We start from the raw sequence: 20,472 nt of genomic DNA on the forward strand, positions 1-20,472 counted from the left end.
GAGGACTAGTCTATATTATCCTATTTCTTTCCTTTATCACAGACATCTTAGAATTCTTTCTTCTTCCTCGGGATCTGTTGGAGTCATCAGTCGTGTTCCCATGGCTTTGTTCTGTTCTTGAGTGGTCTTATTGTTGACCCACATAGGGAGGATCAGATTTCCAGTGCATTTTAAGTGATATCCGTTTATTTGAACCCCTCACAGCCTCTCGGTAGCCTCATATCTCTATTTTGAATCCTGCATTGGGTTCTCTGGATTCTGGTTTTTGCAGATTTGCATCAAGATTTTGGACAGCAGAGCCCTGTTCCTCAATAGTCTTCTGTTGTTTGAACCTTGCTTTCCAAAGCTGCTCTCCCATCTTCAAGTCCTTATCCATTGTCTTTGGGCTATCTTATAATCTGACTTTTTGAGGAATGATCAGAATCCTTTTCACCCTTACATTTGGGAGTCCAGACATGCTTTCTAGGTAGATCTGGGTGTTTCTTTAATGCCCAAATCAGATAAATTGTTTTTTCTTTTCTTTTTAAACTTGGTTTCACTCTCAAACAATTGCTCAGGTGCTTTGAAATGAAGATAGCCCAGTTTCACTGGAGAATTGTTCCCATTGGGCATGGAAGGGAAGAAAGAAAGACTGGTTCTTTGGTTAACTTCCTTTTCATTAGTGACTCTACAGAATTTCAAGTGAGTTGCAGGGAATTAGGAAGAGGAAAGATTTTTGTAATTTGTTCAAGTTTGAGATTTCTCTATCTTTTCCTCTTCTTTATAATATTAGCATTTATATGATGTCTTAAGTTTTACAGAGAGCTTTACTCATGTTGTGTCATAATATCCTCCTAATATTCCTGGGGGGGGTAAATATTATTATTTTTATCTCCATTTTACAGATGAGTCAATTAAGGCAGACAGAAGTTAAGACTTGCCTGGGAGCACACAGCTAGTAAGTGTCTAAGGGCAGATTTGAACTCAGATCTTTTTGGTTCCAGGTCCAGTTCTCTTCCATCATACCCTCTAGGTGCCAGTATTTGTAAAGCAGTAGTTGATTTGAAGAATCTAAAAAGGGAAAAAAAATCCTTCCATCTGAAATATTTACTGTATCTGAATTAGAACCCAAGTTCCAATCTAAACTCTTTTACCCTTGGTTTCTTCATCTGGAAATGTAAGAGGATGGACTCATTAATCTTTAAGGTCTCTTCTAGTTCTACATATGATCATCCTATGACCACTGATCCCTTCATCTTTTTGTACCTTCCCCTAGCCTCAAAAGTCTGGCTCTGGAATCATACTCATCCTTTGAAACCCCCTTCAACTGCCTCCTTCTCTATGAAATCTTACCTGATTTCTCCTTTCCCCAAAGTTTGACCTTGGTGTTTGCCATGGTGTCCTTTGCATCTCATAGGCATATATTACTAACTACTTGTTGGACTTTCCAAACTATGTGTCCATTAGACATTTCAAATTCAACATGTCCAAAATAGACCTCATTTTATCTTCCCCCAAACTCTCTGTTCTTCTATGCTCCCCTATGTCTTTTGGGTATCCCTATCCTAGTAGTCACCTACATTTGGAAGGTTAATATCATCATCAACTCCCCTATTCTCATTCATCCCACATAGCCAATAATTATCAAATCTTGTCATTTCTTTCTCCACAACATCTTTCCTATAAATCTCGTCTTGTACACTCACAGGCATACAACCTTACTTTGGCTCCTCATCACTTCTTGCCTGGATGACTAGCCTTCAGACTGATTTCTCTGCTTCAAGTTCTCCCTCTTTTAATCCATATTCCACACAATTGCCAAAATGATGTCCTTTAAATATTAGATCTGCCCCATAAATCAATAAACTCCCCTCGCTCCCTGTTCTTATCTCTAGGATCAAATATGAAGCCCTTTGTTTAGTATTTAGAGCTCTTTAGAACTTAGTTTTTTCTACTTTATCAATCTATTTTTTTCTCTTCCACTGGTTTTGTGATCCAGCTATACTGGTCTTTCTACTGTTGCTCACTATGAAATCTTATCCCTCATCTCTGAATTTTTTCAGTGGTGGTCCTCGCTTAGTTGAGCTTCAATTCCAGGTGTTTTCTGGTCCCTTCATTTGCCAGTGCCTTCTCTTGTGAGGTTATTTTCTTTCTACCCTATAGATGTCTTATATGTATCTACACATATACTACTATATAAGTTATATGTATCTACTATGTATCGTAAAGATACACATATGTGTGTATCCTAAAGGGTAGCTAGATTTACAGGTTTCCTTTATTCTAACAGTTATTTGCTTTACTACATAACCTGAAGATATCTGATGTTTTGGCCCTTTTTGTATCCCTAGTGCTTAGCATAACGCCTGCCAAGTAACAAGTGACTTAGAAAAATTTTGGCCTCAGGAGCTAATCCCTAATCTAGAATTTAATCCTTTTTTTGGTCAGTAGTTGGTGATTGAGAGAGTGGTAGTTAGCTCTTCTGATTTTAGCTTTCATTTTTTCCTTTTCAGTTTTGTTTATTTAGTTTTTTCAGTTGAGATTACAGTATTTTGTCCCTTGTTAGGTGCTTAAAATTACCTCATTTCATGGAAAACAGTTCTTTTGTTGTTGTTCCTAAAATGGATACTATCTCTCATCCATCCTGCCTTTCTTCAAAGTCATTATGTGCCAGACATTGCTTTCCCCCTTCTCACCCTTCACCCTGTGTTCTTTCACTGTTTTCCCTGCTTCTTACTCAATTCTGGTATTTTCCTGACTCCTTCTTCCTGATGACTACTTTTTCCTTTTGCCTCCTTGTTCCAGGAGTGTGTACACTGTTGTTTTTTCCCCTTCTCCCCAATCAGTCTCTAGGTTCCTTTATGGCACTCCCAATTTTGCAGGGATGCTTAGGGACCTTCACCTTTCTTTTTCGACTATAAATTCCATTCAACTACCCCTGTGTTAAGGACCATGCCTAGGTGAAGGGGCAGGTCAATTCTCCGAGAGCCTCCACAGCTGTGGATCATAACATCTGAAGGAGTTGCAGGGCAGCCTTTGCTGATGCAGGTGTTGCTTGTGGATTGGGAATGAGATAAATTGGAGGCCAGAGGGAAAAGGAGAGAGGTCAGAGAATGCAACTGCCCCTCAGTCTCCCTGTATCATCCTCCTCCTCCTCCTCCTCCTCCTCCTCTCACATGAAGAGATCCATTCTAAAGGTCTGAGTTAAACCTCCAGGAGCCACTGGCAGGTGGCTCCCATAGCACAGCACCCTGAGCTCTGCCACTCCCAATGCTGGTCTCCTCTTCCTTGCTAGCTTGGAGTTTATATAGAAAATAATGTTTCCCTGCTAATACAGACAAGAAAGCTTGGAAATCCCATGCAACTGCTGCTTAATATGTTTAAAAGCAGACATCAAAATTGGGCAATGAAGCTCCAATTACCTGACAGATTGATTTTGTATATTTTGTAAATCTTGGCCCTGATTCCTTAACCCTGATCTGCCATAAAGTCAGGCAAAGTCATGTAGATTTCTGAGTGAAAGGTGTCCCATTCTTCTCCATTTAATTCGGTTCAACAAACATATGTTAAGGTACTGCTGTGTGCTTAGGTACTGTGCTGAGCACTGGCAATATAAAGATAACAATTGTAATCCTTATCCTCAAGGATCTTCCATTTAATGGGGGAGGGGTAGTTGGAGAGAATATTATGATGGTGATGATGATGATGAGAATGATAAGTAGCATTTATATAGCACTCTAAGGAATCCTTTGTATATTATTAATTCATTTGATATTCACAATAATCCTGTGAAGTAGGTACATGAGCTGTTGTTATTCAGTCATATCTTCACGACCCCATTTGAGATTTATGAGGCAAAGATACTAGAGTAGTTTGTCATTTATTTCTCCAGCTCATTTTACAGATGAGGGAACTGAGTCACAGAGAAGAAAAGTGACTTGCCTAGTATCACACAGCTAAGTAAGTGTTCAAGGCAAGATACAAACTCTGGTCTTCTTGATGTCAAGAAAAAATTGTCATCATAATAATACCTCACATTTACATAACAAACTGAGGTTTATAAAAAACACTTTTTCATTTGATCTTTAATATTATTCTGAGATCAGTATCACAGGCAATGTTAAATATTATTCCTAGATGAGGAAATAGGATCTGACAGATCATAACAATCATTATTATCTTTTTAATTAAAGCTTTTTATTTTCAAAACATACATGGATAATTTTCAACATTTCCCCCTTGCAAAATCTTGTGTTCTGAATTTTTTCCCTCCCTTCTTCCCATTCTCTCCCCTAGATATTAAGTAATCCAATATAGATCATAACAATTATAATAATAATCTTTGCAACCCTGAAAGCTTTAAGTGATTTGTTCAAACTCAGGTCTCCTTGACTTCACTTCTACAATTCTTTAACATAAACTATTACCCAGTCTGTACTGGGCACATGAGAAAATGAAGAATAATAGGAGAAAGAATAGTGGTCGTTGAAAAGATCAGGGAAGGCTTCCAGAAGAAGTGGAACAGAAACAATTTTGAAGAAAAAATAATGTTTGTTGATAGACATGGATACCTTTCAGGCAATGGAAATTAGCTTGTGTGAATGTAGGAGCTGGACGGTGGTTTTTGATGTCTGCTTTGACTGAAATAGAGAGTGAAAAAGGAGGCCTTTGGAAGGAAAAGTTCTAGTCAGAGAGTAGAGGTAATCAAATACAAGTCTGGGAAGCCTCTATTTTATCCTGGACGACAGGCAATTGGGAGCCACAGAAGGTTGGTGAGGATAAATTGGAGAGGAGAATGGAGAATGGAAGTGGGGAGACCAATGAAGAAGGTACCCCAATAATCTAAAGGAGGGGAGAAGAAGAATAGAACTATGTTGGTGACTATATGAATGAAGAAAAGGAGATGTATATGAATTATTACTCTTCTATCTTAGAGGACAAAAGGAAAGTTTTTCTGCAGGACATAGCCTTTGTGTTGGGCCTTGAAAAAATGAAGGTTAATTCACTCTTCTAGTCCAGGTTCTCCTGAGTCTTGTCTTGGTATCCCTGGCACTTTACACGATGCCATTCTTATTTTTTTTCTAATAACTTTTTATTGATAGAACCCATACCAGGGTAATTTTTTACAGCATTATGATGCCATTCTTATTATAAGGGCTCAGTCTTTGCTGAATGGAACTTTTATCCTCTCAGAGATCTCTCTCCATGCTAGAGGGAACAAGCACAGAATTAGAAGAACAAATGCAAAGAAAAAACTCTGCTTTGCTTTCTGATACCATATCCCTGTAGTCAGCCTAGGAGGTACTAGAGAATGTAATACCTCCTTGGCCATGCTTTGCACTGTAAATAGGCTGACCTTGAGCATGGTGAAGGGGAAGGGGAAATCAAATACCAGCATGGTTTTTCTTGGTGAATCTGGCAGTGTGACAGGATCTTTGCATGTGACAGTATTACTAGACAAAAGAAAATCTCTCTCTCTCTCTCTCTCTCTCTCTCTCTCTCTTTCACTCCCCTCCCTCCCCACCCGCCCCCAGTCAAAGACCAAAAAAAAAAAAAAAAAAAAAAGTCTGGCTATTCAGCCCAATTTTGTCCCTGGGAGCTCACTTCCCTTGGGGATGGGTCTCTGTATACTTCTTGGTTTCCTGGTGACAGAGGCTGGCACTAATTTGGGGAGGTTGGGCTTGGTTGGCACATTGCTGTTCTCCAGCTGCCCCCATCCTATCACAAGGCTAGCTTTGTTTACTCTTCAGCCAGACAGTTCTGACTGATGGATGGATGGCAGCTTCTTGACCCTGGATGCTCTTTTGACATTTGGTGGGGATTTTCTAGTACTGTTAACTAGTTACATTTTTTTTCTTTTTTAATTTAGACACAAACCAGTTAGGGACATTAATGAAAGAGTTAAATGTTTCATAGAAAACATTTGATTTGTTATTCGTCCTGAGCTTTCTCTTCCACCCCATCCTTCATCCTCCCAGTGATGAGAAGAGGTAGGGGAAGAAGTTGGGGAAGAAGTTGAAGGCATCATCTTGTGTTGACTTGGACGATTACCTCACAGGCTTATGACCGGAACCTAACTACCGAGACTTAGGCTTTTCTTGAGTTAGGAGACTATTTTACAAGTGCCTCATTATAATAGAACCTCTTACCTTCTCTAGGCCTCAGTTTCTTAATCTGTAAAATGAAGGTGTTGAGCCAAGTGACCTTGACTCCTTCCAGATCTGTAATCCCGAAATTCATGAGTCTCAGATATTTTTTTTTCTTTCTTTCTTGAAAGCTGGAAGTTGCCTGTTTGGCCTGGAGGGGGGTCTTATAATGCTATGCTTCCGTCATAGTTAGTGTTTTGGGAAGTGATTTGCCTGCTAATTAGAATGTTCTAATTAGGTTAAATACTCAAAGATAAAAAAGCTTTTGCTTTTTTCTCCCCTTTTAGGGATTCGGGAGCCTTATAGTTGACTTATATAGTAGCATTTAACTAATGTTATTGAATACAGGAATGGAAAAGTGGGAAATAAAGCTGGATTTGGATGCAGTGACATGAACTTAGGATTTCAAAGTTCCCTTCTCTGATGATGTCAACAAATTGTATTTCTGATCTCAAACAACCCTGGTCCTTGGTCCCAAATAGGTTGGCCTTCCAAGTGACCTTCAAGGTCTCTCCAAGGTCCTTGTCTATAATCTATAATTACAATTATGTGTCTGTGAAAGATTTCATATGGATTGCTTCAGTTGAATTCTAATTCCTAAAGGTGAATTGTTAGTCAATGACATTAATAAGCCTTTCTGTTTGTATGTATGTTTCCAGTACTTAGTACATTGACTGGCACATAGTAAGTGCTTAATAAATGCTCATTTATTGGCTTAATAACAACACTAATAACTAACATATACAATGTTTTAAGGTTTGCAAAACTTAGACATATTATCGGACTTCATCTTCATAATAACCCTCTGAGGTCAATGTGATCATTGCTGTTATTGAGTCATTTCAATTGTATCTAACTCTCATGACCTCATTTGGAGTTTTCTTGGTGGAGATACTGGAGTAGTTTGCCATTTCCTTCTCTAGCTCATTTTACAGATGAGAAAACTGAGACAAATAGGGTTAAGTGACTTGTCTAAGGTCATATAGCTAGGGAGTGTCTGAGGCCAGATTTGAAATCAGGCAGTTGCATTTTCCTGATTTCAGGCCCAGAACTATATCTATTGAGCTATCTTGTTCCCATTTAATAGACAAGAAGATGGAATCTGAGAGAGATTAAATGACTTTCCCATTATTATACAGCTAGTGTCAGAAACAGGATTAGAACTCAGACCCTTCCCGAACCCCATGTCTACTAATTCACCAATAATACTAATTATTATAATTTGTAATTATTATTAGTGAATTAGTAGACATGGGGTAATAATGAGAAACTCATTTATATTATCATAACATGCTAATAGCATAATATAAATCATATAAAATAATATATTCTTTATTACTAATCATGAAGACTATAAATATGCAATTCATATATAGACATATGATATTAATAACAACAAATGATAATAAGTAGGGATAGAGACTGCTCATGTGATACGGGAAACTCTCAATTTCTGCTATCAATGCGAATTAGCATTGTCTCTATGACTTACAGTCTTAAGAGTATTTCCTAGAGCACTGAGCAGTTAGTTGACTTGACAAGGGTCACAGGAAGGTGGTTTCAGAGGCAGGATTCTAACCTAGATTCAAGTGAGAGGCTTGTGTAAACTGGTATTAAAATCTAGAAGAAAAGTGAAATTTGGGGACTACCTCCAAGGAATTTGCAACCCCCTTAATTAAGAAACATGCCAAAAATACCCTTAAGATCCTAAGTAAGGATAGGTGGTTTGAGAGAGCCATGCTGATGGGCATACAGCAGAAGTAAAATAGGAAGAACATTTATGGAAGCACAAAATGTAGGATTAGATCCGGCAAAGATCATTTAGCCTGATCTCTCCCTCATTTAACAGATGAGAAAACTGAAGTTCAGAGAGGTGTATGGTTTGCTCAAGGTTGCACAGCTCATCAGGTCATCCCTGATATTTTCAATCTTTCTTTTCAGATGTGTGCAATAGTACTGATCTTCCTGAAGTTGAAATCATCAGTCTACTGGAGGAACAACTGCCCCATTACAAGCTAAGAGCAGATACAATCTATGGTTATGACCACGACGACTGGCTCCACACTCCCCTCATTTCTCCTGATGCTAATATCGACCTAACAACTGAACAGATAGAAGAGACGCTGAAGTATTTTCGTAAGTGACCATCCTTTTTAGGGCTGACAGTACTGTTTTATTTTGGTGTTACAGTTACCAGGATGCAATACGGAAGATTTCTTTTTAACCAATTAGCATAATCCATTAAAATATTTTTATTTTTCAATCAATAAGCATTTATTTTCTCTCTCTCCCCATTTAGAAGATGAAAAAGAATAACAAAACTGATTAAAAGTATGTGTAATCAGCCAATCAAAACAAATTCATGCATTGGTCATGTCTAAAAATGTTTATTTGTTCTACATTTTGAATCTATCACATCTTTGTCAAGAGATGGAATACTGGAAATCATCTGAAATTAAGATTGGCCATTGCATTAATCAGAGTGCTTGTCTCTCAAACTTATCAGTCTTTAGAATGTTGTTGTTACCATATATATTTATTATATTATATAACATATAATTACATATATATATATATAACATAATGTGTGTGTGTGTGTGTATATGTATATATATGTATATATATATATACATATTATTCTCTTGGTTCTGCTCACTTCATTCTGTATCATTTCCTGTAAATTTCCCCAGGTTTCTCTAAAGCCATCCCCTTTTATAATTTCTTAAACAATACCATAGTACTCCATCACATTAAGTCCTTCTGCTTGCATTGGGCACCCTCTGAGTTTCCAGTTCTTTGCCACTATAAAAAGAGTTGCTATAAATATTTTTGTATATATAGGCCCTTTTCCTCTTTGGAGTTTTGGTCTGGCAAGGGGAGCAAAGGGCTTGCAAAATGTGAATCTTGGGATATAGTTTCATTTTGTTTTCCAGAAGGGAATACTGTTTCAATATATGTCTTCTTTCATTTATAGTGAAGCTACTAAAGAAACTGTTACAGAGTTTAATTAATCAAGCAACAGTATTAAGTACCTACTATGTGTTTTAGGACGTGGAAAAACAAACAGACTATATGTTATTCATTTTGTTAAATATTTCCTAATTACATTTTAATCTGGTCCCAGAGGCACTTGGGAGTATTGTTGGACATCCTGTTTGACATGTGTAGAGAGCAATTAGGGGGCACAGAGGATAGAGAGCCAGACTTTGAATTAGGAAGATTCTTCTTGAGTTTAAATCTGGTCTTAGATACTTACTAGCTGTATGACCCAAGGCAAGTCACTTTGCCTCAGTTTCTTCATCTTTAAAGTGAACTGGAAAAGGAAATGGCAAGCCATTTCAATATATTTACCAAGAAAACTCCAAATGGGTGCATGAAACGTCAAACATGACTGAAAAACAACCAAACTGGGAAATTCTATTTTTGGTTTTATTGTTTTTAAGTGTTAGAGGTGGGATCTGAACCCAAGCCTTACACATCACTAGATTTTCTATGCCATGCTGGCCTCTTAATTTCAGTATTAATATTTTAATAATTAATATAAGTGATATGATATTAGATTAAGAACCAGAGTTGGAATCAGGAAGATTTAGCTTTAGGGCCTGGCTTTGAGGTATACTAGCAGTGTGATCCTGGACAAATCACCTATTTTTTCTAAAAAGTATTCTTTTTCTTTTTTTCGTAAAGCTTTTTATTTTCAAAACATATGCATGGATAATTCTTCAACATTAATCCTTATAAAATCTTGTGTTCCAATTTCCTCCTCCTTTCCCCCCATTCCCTCCCCAGATGGCAAATAGTTCAATTTATGTGACAAGTATTCTTTCTTCTGTACTATCTTCCATCCTCAAAGACAACTCGATGATAAATAACTTGTTCTTGATGAACTTAATCTTCAGTGGTAAAGGAACTTTCCACATTGGGAGTTTCCTTACAGTTCTGAGCCCTACTCTTTCATCCTCCCTACTTCCCCACAACTCCCCCAAATCATAATGACCAGATTATAGGATCATAGATACAGACTTGGAGCCAACCCAGGAGATGATCTCTTTCCAGTATCTTCATTTTACAGATGAGAAAACTTGAACCTTAGAAAACTCAAATGATTTGTCCATGATTGACTAAGAAGCAGAAGATGAGATTTGAACTCGGGTCTTCTGATGTCAGTTTCAGCCGTCCTCTCTCCCACTCTACCATACTACTTCCCATTATGATTAGCTTATTGCTTAGTGAGTCATCTTCTTCAGATTATGTTCATGTATAATATGTTCTTTACATGGTGGTAGATTAGGTGACGCCTCATTAATCTGGATATTGCCAATTTGAATTTGATGATAATTCAAAGCAGAATGCCCTGACAAAATGCACTTCTGTCATATCTGATGAAAAATCCCCAAAACATTCCCTACCCTCTTAAAGAATCAACTTCAGTGGCATCTGTTTACATATTGAGTATTTAATTACAAATGATTCTTTGGTACTCATTAACATGGGCCCAGGAGCCCTGCTTGTTCTCAGCACAGTTGTCAGTAATTAGTTTGCGTGACTGAAATAATTCTCTTTAAAACATTTCTCTTTAAAACAAAACAAAAATTTCTATCCTTCATTGGGCTTACGAGTTCATTCTAAATGCACCTGGTTTTACTTTGTTATTCCCAGTGAGCTCTTTCTCTAACTACTGGCTTGTAGGGAGTCAAAATGACCTGTGTATTTTGTCCTTGACATAAATCCCAGACACCTCGTGGGGGCAGGAGACCATGTAGGGTGAGTCCATGCTGGAACTGAAAAAATGTAAATATGAATCTGTCATTTATTAACCAAGGAAGGTGACCCCTGTGACATATAGAAAGCACCTTGCCAGGTCACTTAATTTGTTTATCCTGTCTGTCACCAGGCAGTTGGTATATTATGGGCAAAACAGGAACAAAGTCCTTGTTAATTGACTTTTACTATTTTCTTTTTACTTTTTAGAATGAAAAAAAAAATCCTTTCCCTCCCACTCTTACTACCCCAACAGACAAAATGTTTTTGCTTCTCGGGGCTGCCTTTGGATTTGACTGGTGGTATAAAAAAAAAGAGCCCCTAAACTGAATGCAGATCAGAGGAAATAATCATTTTAGAGACTGTATTTATCATCAGAAAGCATTCAGATTTCTGAAAGTTGGATAGAGACATCTAAAAAGGGACACGGAAATGTCCTGGGTTGATAGTTAAGTAAAAGCCTTCCTTGATGGATTTGGAAGAATAACAGAGATGTTGATGAGACTTGGGATCTGTTCTATGAGCCTATGTTATGTTTCATTTAAGTTGAATCCATGTATACTTGTGCATCTTGTTGCTCTATGATAAGCACATAGTGCTTCTTTCAAGATTGTCACTTTCCTTTTGTAGACACTTCATCATATAGATGCAGATCATAGCTTTCCCCTCTTTGGAGAGGTTCTCATCCCCTGGTGATCGTCACCCTATGGGGGTGAGGCTTTCATACTTTCTCAGCTGGAAACTCAGGCAGACTGCTGAACCATCTCAAAAGCTTTCCAGCTTGGTCGGCCCCAGCCAAAATCCCTCCTCCTACTGGAAACCTTTCCTAATTAATCCCTTTTCATTTTAATGCCTTCCCTTTGTGGATTATTTCCAATTTGTCCTATAAATATCTTGTTTGTACATAATTATCTCCTCCACTAGACAGTGAGCATTTTTACCTTTCTTTGAGGAGGTAGATGACTCAGTGGATTTATCCCTGATCCAGAGTCAGGAATACCTAAGTTCAAATGCTGCCTCAGACACTAACCAGCTAAAGAAGTCACTCAACTACTGTCTGCTTCAGTTTCCTAAAATGTAAAATGAGGATAATAACACCTACTTCAAAGGTGCTTAAAAAGTACTTATTGAGCAATTAATGGCCTTGAACTCTATTATTATAATCTTTTAAGAAGATGGGTATATTCAAAGCATCGTGAAAGGCTGAAACACTAAATTCAGCATTTTATCACAGTCTTGTATTGACTCAAATCTTGCTTTTTAGTCATTTCAGTCATGTCTTAAGTTTTTGTGACCTCATTTGGATTTTTCTTGGCAAAGCTACTGAAGTAATTTTGTCATTTCCATTTCTAGCTCATTTAATAGATGAGGAAACTGAGGCAAACAGGGAGAAGTGACTTGGCCAGGGTCATAGAGCTAGTAAGTGTCTGAGGCTGGATTTTAAATCCAGAAGATGAGCCTTTCTGACTCCAGCATTCCACTACTGTGTCAATCAACATACATTTGTTAAGTACCTTCTATGTACCAGACCCTGTGCCAGGTGCTAGGGGATCCATTATAAAATCTGACTGTTCTTAGTGTGATGGGTAGAAAAGTTATATTTTAAGATGAGCTGGAAGAAACTTTAGAGGTCAGTTAGTCCAATTCCCTAATTTTACATTTAAGGAAAATTGAGATCTAAAGATGTCATATAAATTACCTGAGCTCATATAGTAAATTTGGAGAGTCAAGTCTTTTTTTTTTCTAATAATATTTTATTTTTTTCCCCAAAATATACATAAAGACAATGCTATTACTATCTCAACAGACAAAATGCTTTTGTTTCTCGGGGCTGCCTTTGAATTTGACTATGACCGTGTAAAAAGAGAGCCCCTAAACTGAAGGCAAATCATTCAAGTTTTAAACCACATTCATTTCTGCAAGATTTTGTATTCCTATTTTTTCCTCCTTCCCTCTTTTTCCTCTTCCCTCCTCAAAACAGCAAACAATCTGATATAGCTTATACATATACAATATTTTTAAACATATTAGTTATGTTGTGCAAGAAAAATTAAACCAAATGGGGAAAAACAATGAAAAAAAGAAAGTAAACAAACAAGAAAAAGTGAAAATAATGTGCTTTGATCCTACTTTCAGTTCCCATAGCTCTCTTTTTAGATGTGGATGGCATTTTCTATCTCAGAGTAATTGGAATTGTCTTGGATCACTGTATTGCTGAGAAGATCTAAGTCTCATAGTTGATTATCACATAATCTTGCTATTTTTATATATAGTGTTTCCTGGTTCTGCTCACTTCACTCAGCATCAGTTCTTGTAAGTCTTTCCATGCTTTTCTAAAATGAGCCTGCTGATCATTTCTAATAGAACACGAATATTCCGTTCCTGTCATATACCATAACTTATTCAGTTCCCCAATTGATGACCATCCCTCAATTTCTAGTTCAAGAGAGCTGCTACAAACATTTTTGCACATATGAGTCCTTTTCCACCTTTTATGATCTCTTTAGAATATAGATCCAATAGTGAGTCTTCTGGATAGAAAGGTATGCACAGTTTTATAGCCCTCTGGGCATAGTTCTAAACTGGAGAGTCAAGTTTTGAACCCAGGTCACAGTGCATAGAATGTTGGTCTGGATTAAAATCCATCCTCAGATACTTATTATCTTTGTAACTTGAGGTACATGGCACTTACCTCTCTCAGTTTCAGTTTCCTCATTTGTACAATGAGGCCTTTGTCCTCACTAACTTTCAACATTCCTACCAGTCCTACATCTGTGATCCTGTTATTTTTTCTGACTACAAGTTTTCTTTCTTCTGTACTATGAGACATCAAACCAGGATATTGAACATAAAAAAAAAGCTTTCACAACAAATAATGTATTTTTATGGGCAAATTTTTGTAATTGCTTCTTTCTTAACCTACTCCCATGGACAGCTTAAATCAATTTACTTGTGATTTAAACTAAACAAGACTTCTTTTTGTCTACTTCTCAGTCATGGGGAAAAGGTGATCTCTAATGCCTGCCTGATACTTTCCATTTCTAATCTTATATATTTTCCTTTAAAATAGTTTCTCCATCATTGAAAGTGTTTCACAAGGATTTTGTGACTGCTAGGAAGCAAATCAGAGGAAAATCTGGATTCGGTGTCAGAAATGATGAAAAATCTTCCTCCCTCCCTCCCTTCTTCCCTTCCTCTCTCTGTTCCTCCCTCCTTCTCTTTCTCCCTCCCTTCCTCCCTTCTTTCCTTCCTTCCTTCCTTCCTTCCTTCCTTCTTTCCTTTTTCCCTTCTTCCCTCCCTTCCTTCCTCCCTTTCTTCCTCCCTTCCTCCCTTTCTTCCTCCCTTCCTTCTTCCCTCCCTCCCTCCCTTCCTTCTTTCCTTCTTTCCTTCCTCCCTTCCTCCCTCCCTCCTTCTCTCCCTTCCTTCCTTCCAATGGTGTAAATAGCTAGTGGCATAAATGAATATTTAAATATGTCCACAATAATTTTGCTCACTTTGGAATATCTCACTTATCCTGAATATCTCACATAACTAATTAGCTGCCAAATTATGCTGATCCCACCTCCACAATATGCTTGTTACATCTGTTCCCCTTTTGCTACTCATGGCCACCACCCTAATTCAGGCTCTCTCCTTCTCTCACTAGTACCTTGTATTTGCTCTTCTTGCCTCCATTCTCTCTTCTTGATAATCCGTCTTCTACATAATTGCCACATTATTATTCCCAAAGCAAAAATATAGTTGTAACATTCTACCCTTCAAGAAGCTTCTGTTTCTTGTTTTTAAGGATACAATGCAAGCTCCATTGGGCATTTAAAGTTCTTCACAATCTGGCTATCTCTGCCAACATATTACACCCTGCTCCCCTTCATACTTTAAAAAAATAATTAATGAATAATGGGGAATCTTTTAATTTTTATACCTTTCAGTTAATTGGGCAGTAGTGAAGATATGAGTTAATGGAGAAAAGTGTGTTGAAGAAAAAGCCTTCCTGTTTTCTTTCTCATATTTTCATTAATGATATCTCTGGCTTGTACACAAATCATTTTCACAAATAAATTGACATTCATATTTACAATATACATACTTACAATACTATTAAGATATATAGAGAATCAATATACTTGACTTTTCACAGCCCCTTTCAGAATTTTCAAAACTTCCTATCCTGATGAAGAATCACTGGTCTCTTAACAAAAAAAGGGGAAAGACAGATTTTTGTTTTTTCCAGTTGTTACAAACTCTTCATGACTTCATTTTGGATTTTATGGCAAATCTCCAGCTCATTTTGCAAATGAGGAAACTGAGGCAAACAGAGTTAAGTGATTTGCCCAGAGTCACAGAGCTAGTAAGTGTCTAAGGCTGAATTTGAACTGAGATCTTCTTGACTCCAGGCTGGGCACACTTATTTTTTGTGCCACCTAGCTATCTTATAACCATATATATAACCCCCCCCCCACACACACACGTAATCAGCATAACCTTGATTGATATCTCTCTCTCTCTCTCTCATATATATATATATATATGAGAGAGAGAGAGAGAGAGAGAGAGAGAGAGAGAGAGAGAGAGAGATCTCTATATATATCAAGATTATGCTGACTAAAATCATAGAAAACAGGGAGAAAGAATCTACATCTATGGAACTTAAGTAAACAACTAAAACCCAACCCTTCCCAGAAAAACCCATGATATCCTTTCTACAAGGGAGTCAGTCTCTGTAGGTTTCTGTACTAGAATCACTTTCAATGTCTGTCAGCTAAAAAGCAACTTCATTTTTTTTTCCACGCCTCAGGTCTTCTGGTAACCTTGTTAGGGTGCCAAGAGAAAGAGGTGTGTGTTCCTGGCAGGCTTGCCAATCCTATCTGGCTGATGAGGGCGCCTGCTTTCTGAATGTCTTCCTCTTAGTGTTTAGCTTTTCTAGGCCATATTTCACTCATTTACACTTAAAAAAAATGAGACAGAATGAAAGCAAAAAGTCCACGCACCTTCATTTTACAGGAGTATCGCAGCCCAGAGACATTGTACCTTCTCCTGGGTCACACAGCTAGAAAGTATCTGAGATAAGAGACTTGGATCTTCCTGATTCCAGAGTTCTACACCACACTGTCTGCACTTCCCATTCAACAAACAATTATCCACTTTTATAGCTTATATTTCAGTCTTTCTCTTCAAAGAGTTCCTGTTCTAGCTGATTTTTTTTTTTTTTTTAATTTAGGAGCAATGATTTGGTATCAGTCTCCTAGGTCCTACTGCCCATTACCCTGAACACACCTTTTGGGTTTTAAGTGACCCTGGCCTACTTGGTGGTCTAGGACTAAGACTAGGTAGGTTTTAGCACTCCTATCTCCTGCCTTCCAAGTATTTTTATTGGCTGTCCTCTAGCCCAGAACTCTCTCCCTTCTCATTTCTGCCTCCTGGCTTCTTTTAAATTCCCATATCAAATTTCTACAAGAAGCCTCTCTCTGTCTTTCTTCTCAGTTCCTTCCCTCACTTGTTTCTCTCCAGTTTATCCTGTCTCTATCTTGTCTTTCCAAAGCTATTTGTAGATGGGAGTTGCCTCCCTCATTAGGCTTCGAGCTCCTTAAAAGCAGGGATAGTCTTTTGTCTTTCTTTGAAACCCCAGAGCTTAGCACAGGGCTTGGCACAAAGGAGGTCCTTTACAAATGGCAGTTAACTCTGACTAAAGTGAATGTGACTTCCTCTTTCTTGCTGCATTATTGAATTAGCATAACAAGATCACTGTTCCCTGGTCCCTCTTTCTTATGGGCTTCCAAGGTTACAGAGTAACATAGGATGAATCTGGATTTAAATCTATGATTGAGGTGGTCTAGCTCTGGTTAAACAATAGTAAGCACAAATTTTTTGGGCTTGCATTGGTTAAGTGTCTCTCTTGCCTCCCCCTATGGTAATATTGGACATTATATTTCCTCTGCCAAATTCTCCTTTCTGCCCTTCCTATGTCACTGGCAGACATCTTCCTTTCTTGTCCTTCCTCTTCCTTCAATGTCAATCAATCATTCTCCATTCCTCCTTTGTTTACTTTCATTATACAGCCATTAACATTCATCTGCATAAATAACCCCTGCACCTGTCTTTGGGCCAAAGTTAGTATTTTCAGTCAGATGCTGATCATCCTTGGCATCATATTAAAGCCCTGATCTCTTTTGGTATTTCTTCCCATCATTTTTTTCTTATTGCTCTTATTTTCCTTTCTTCCTGCTTCATTTCAACCCTGACAAACAAGCATCCATCTGTAGAATGCAGTTCTGTCTCTCATCAAATAAGGGTGTGGAGGGAACAGATCAGCAGCCAGGTGTGTTACCATGCTGTGTCCTTATGGGCAAGCCAGCTATCATCCAAAGCAGACCCCTTTAGTCCAGGTTAACCCTTTGTTGACTATAACAATGAAAAGAAAGAGCTCTGAACTTGAGTTCAGAACACTGGAATTAGAATTCTGGTATCTGCCTTAAAATAGCTGTGTGACCTTGAGGAAGTCAATCAGCCAACCAATAAACATGATCCCTTTGGGGTCACAAAGTCAAAATTAAATCATTCCTGGACGGGGCTCTTTTCAACAATTAGATGATTCAGGCCAGTTCCAGTGACCTTGTGATGAAGAGAGCCATCCGTACCCAGAGAGAAGACTGTGGGAAGTTTGTGGGAACTGAGTGTGGATCATAACGTAGCATTTTCACTCTTTCTGTTGTTATTTGCTTGCATTTTGTTTTCTTTCTCAATTTTTTGCCTTTTTGATTTGATTTTTCTTGTGTAGCATAATTGTGGAAATATCTATAGAAGAATTTCAGATGTTTAAGATATATTGGATTGCTTGCTGTCTGGGGAGGATTTGGGAGAAGTGGGGGGGGGCGCGGATTAGAACACAAGGTTTTGCCAGGGTTAATGTTGAAAAATTATCCATGCATGTGTTTTGAAAATAAAAAAGCTTTAATTAAAAAAATCAAATCATTCCTGCTCTCAAGGAGTGTGCATTTTATTGAGAGAGTTGCTATCATTTTGTTTTTCTCACTACTCTCTTTTCCCTTTCATCTTGCTTTGATCCAATGCAGACAAACAGGCACCAGTCTTTAGGATGCAGCCATGTCTCTGGGTTTGAGAAATTTGAGAAACTTCAGAAATCTGGATTTGAATTTCAGCACTCACCAGCTGTGTGAGCATGAGGAAATTACTTAACCTCTTTGAGCCTCAATTTCCTCATCTTGGAAATGGAGTTAATAGTACCTGGGCTAGCTATTTTTCAGGGTTATTATAAGGGTCAAGTGAGATAATGGTTGGCACCATGTAAAATGCTTAGTAAACCTAAAAGCACTCTCTAAATGTCAGCTGCTATTTGTCTCTTTTTGGTATTTTGAGTGAAAACATTTAAGAAAATCAATACATTGATGAGTTTACTGTATTTGTATTTAAAGATTCTGATGTCAGGTACCCTCCAAAGACAAAGAGACATCTTTGCTCTTGTCTTTTTAACCAAAAGTCAGATGCACAAAGATATCTCATAACCGGTGTAGTCTCATCTTCAAAATAGCCCCTTTCCTTGTTGCTAATGGGTCAGTTGCTAGACTTGAACTTGAAGATCATTCAGCTGATATGTTGGAATCCAAGAGTGGGAGGCTAGCTGGAAAAAGGGGTTCCTGACCAGCAGAGCCTTCCACTGTTTTTCAAGATCTCCCCTAGTAATGCAGATCACAGTTTTTCTGTATGATCTTCATCAGATGTTGGGGCAGAAAAAGCCCACCTGTTGGCCTAGCTAATTGTGATGAGCCTCTCTGGACTTAGCAAGACTGCTCTTTGCATCAGAGATATCAGGCCATTATTTCCCAGGTTAATAGCTAAAATCCCAATAGGACTTTTTCTCCATGCTGAAGAGTATTGGTTGAGGGAAGTAGGGTTGTATAAGCCAGGAGAAGAGATGTTTAGAGGATACACATTTGCAGTTATTAAATATATGATGGGTTGTCATTCTGCTTGACCTTAAAGGACCAAAACTAATCAGTGATCATAAGCTATTGGAAGGAAGACTTTAAGTCAATATAAATTATTATAATTAAATAATATATATTTATATTATATTACTATAATCAATATAAATAAATATAATTAAATAATAGATAAATAAGGTAGTGTAATAAGTCAGGAAGATCTTTGTTCAAATGTGGCCCCATATACTTTCTATATGATTATGGGGACAAGTCACTTGCCTCAGTTTCTTCATTTGTAAAACGAGCTGGAGAAGAAAATGGCAAACTAGTCCAGTATCTTTGCCAATAAAACTCCAAATGGGATAACAGAAAGTTGCATATGACAGAAAAAATGACTTAACAACAATGAAAATTTAAAACTTCTTAATTTTTTTGAGGCTTTTACCTATGATTTCACTGGTATAGGGGATTCCTGCTTCAAATGCAGATTACCACCTGTTCTGAAACGCAAGGACTTTTGGTCACTTTCTGTTGCCCTATCTGTAAAATGACAGGACTGACCTACAGGGTTTCAAAGATCTCCTTCAGCTCTGAAATCCTAGGATTCAGAATTTTCCAAGTCATCTGGATAGTTTGTCCTACAACTATAAATTCCATTGGATAAAAGACTCATAAATCCAATCATGTGCAAACTGTCATTTGGATCTGGAGCTATTATTTCATTGCTCTGGACATTAATTAATTAGAGTTGCTGATTAGTGTCTATAACTTAGTCTTAGATAGTATCCTGGGGTAGCAAGAGGTTGAGAACTGCCCATGGATATAATGTGTATAATGTCAAAAACAGGATTGAACTCAAATCTTTCTGACTTTGAGGAAAACAATTTATTTTCATTTGCCAAGCCTTTCCCATATATATCAAAAATAAATCATGTTCTCTTCAAATTTACTAATGAATGATAGAAACCTGATTATAGGGAACCACTGAAATTTTTAGAGCAGGGAAGTGGCTCATCAGATTTGTATTTTAAGAAAGTTTTGAGGGGCAGCTGGATGGTGCAGATGCTGCCCTGATGTCAGGAGGACCTGAGTTCAAATCTGGCCTCAGACTTTAATACTAGCTGAGTGACCCAGGTCAAGTCACTTAACTCCAGTTGCCTCAGCAACAACAACAGCAACAATAACAACAGAAAAAAGTTATGAAAAAAAAATTTTTTTTTACAACATTGATTCTAGCCATTGCTTTAACTTGCATGGTGGAAAATTTTCTGAGCTTTTTAATACAGCAGATTTGTTAGGTGTAGCACTTTTTGAGTTCAAAATTTCCTTTTCTAGCTACCTTGAGAACCAGTGCTCTTGTGGCTGCAGCTGTGTTGGCTCTGAGACAAATACACACATGCAACATGATCATGAATAGCTATAGTTACAGAGGCTAATTTTTCTTCTGTGGTATGTATGTGTAAAATGATCATTGTGTTCATCACTGTCCATTGTGTGCAGTTACTTTTTATAGTTCTTCAGCTTCTGAGATCTTCCTGATGTTACCATCCTATTTATTATTATCCCTACTAGGCAATTACAAGTTGTTCAAAATGTAATAGCATTTTGCCTGAATTATAAGAAACATCAAGAAGTTACAAATAATA

General features: G+C 37.6%; 1 protein-coding gene across 4 annotated transcripts in view; it reads left to right on the top strand.

Annotated features, from left to right (window-relative positions):
• TRAK1 (trafficking kinesin protein 1) overlaps window positions 1-20,472 on the top strand; it is a 231,307-nt gene that overhangs the window by 120,212 nt on the left and 90,623 nt on the right. For all 4 annotated transcript variants that reach the window (XM_051961235.1, XM_051961231.1, XM_051961232.1 and 1 more), the window contains one exon: window positions 8,067-8,261. Coding sequence is in view for 3 of the 4 variants with exons in the window: in XM_051961231.1 (XP_051817191.1) it covers window positions 8,067-8,261 (195 nt within the window). In the remaining variant the exon portion in view is untranslated. The remainder of the gene's footprint in view (window positions 1-8,066; window positions 8,262-20,472) is intronic.

The sequence above is a fragment of the Antechinus flavipes genome, chromosome 5 (assembly GCF_016432865.1).
Source record: "Antechinus flavipes isolate AdamAnt ecotype Samford, QLD, Australia chromosome 5, AdamAnt_v2, whole genome shotgun sequence".
NCBI lineage: Eukaryota > Metazoa > Chordata > Mammalia > Dasyuromorphia > Dasyuridae > Antechinus > Antechinus flavipes.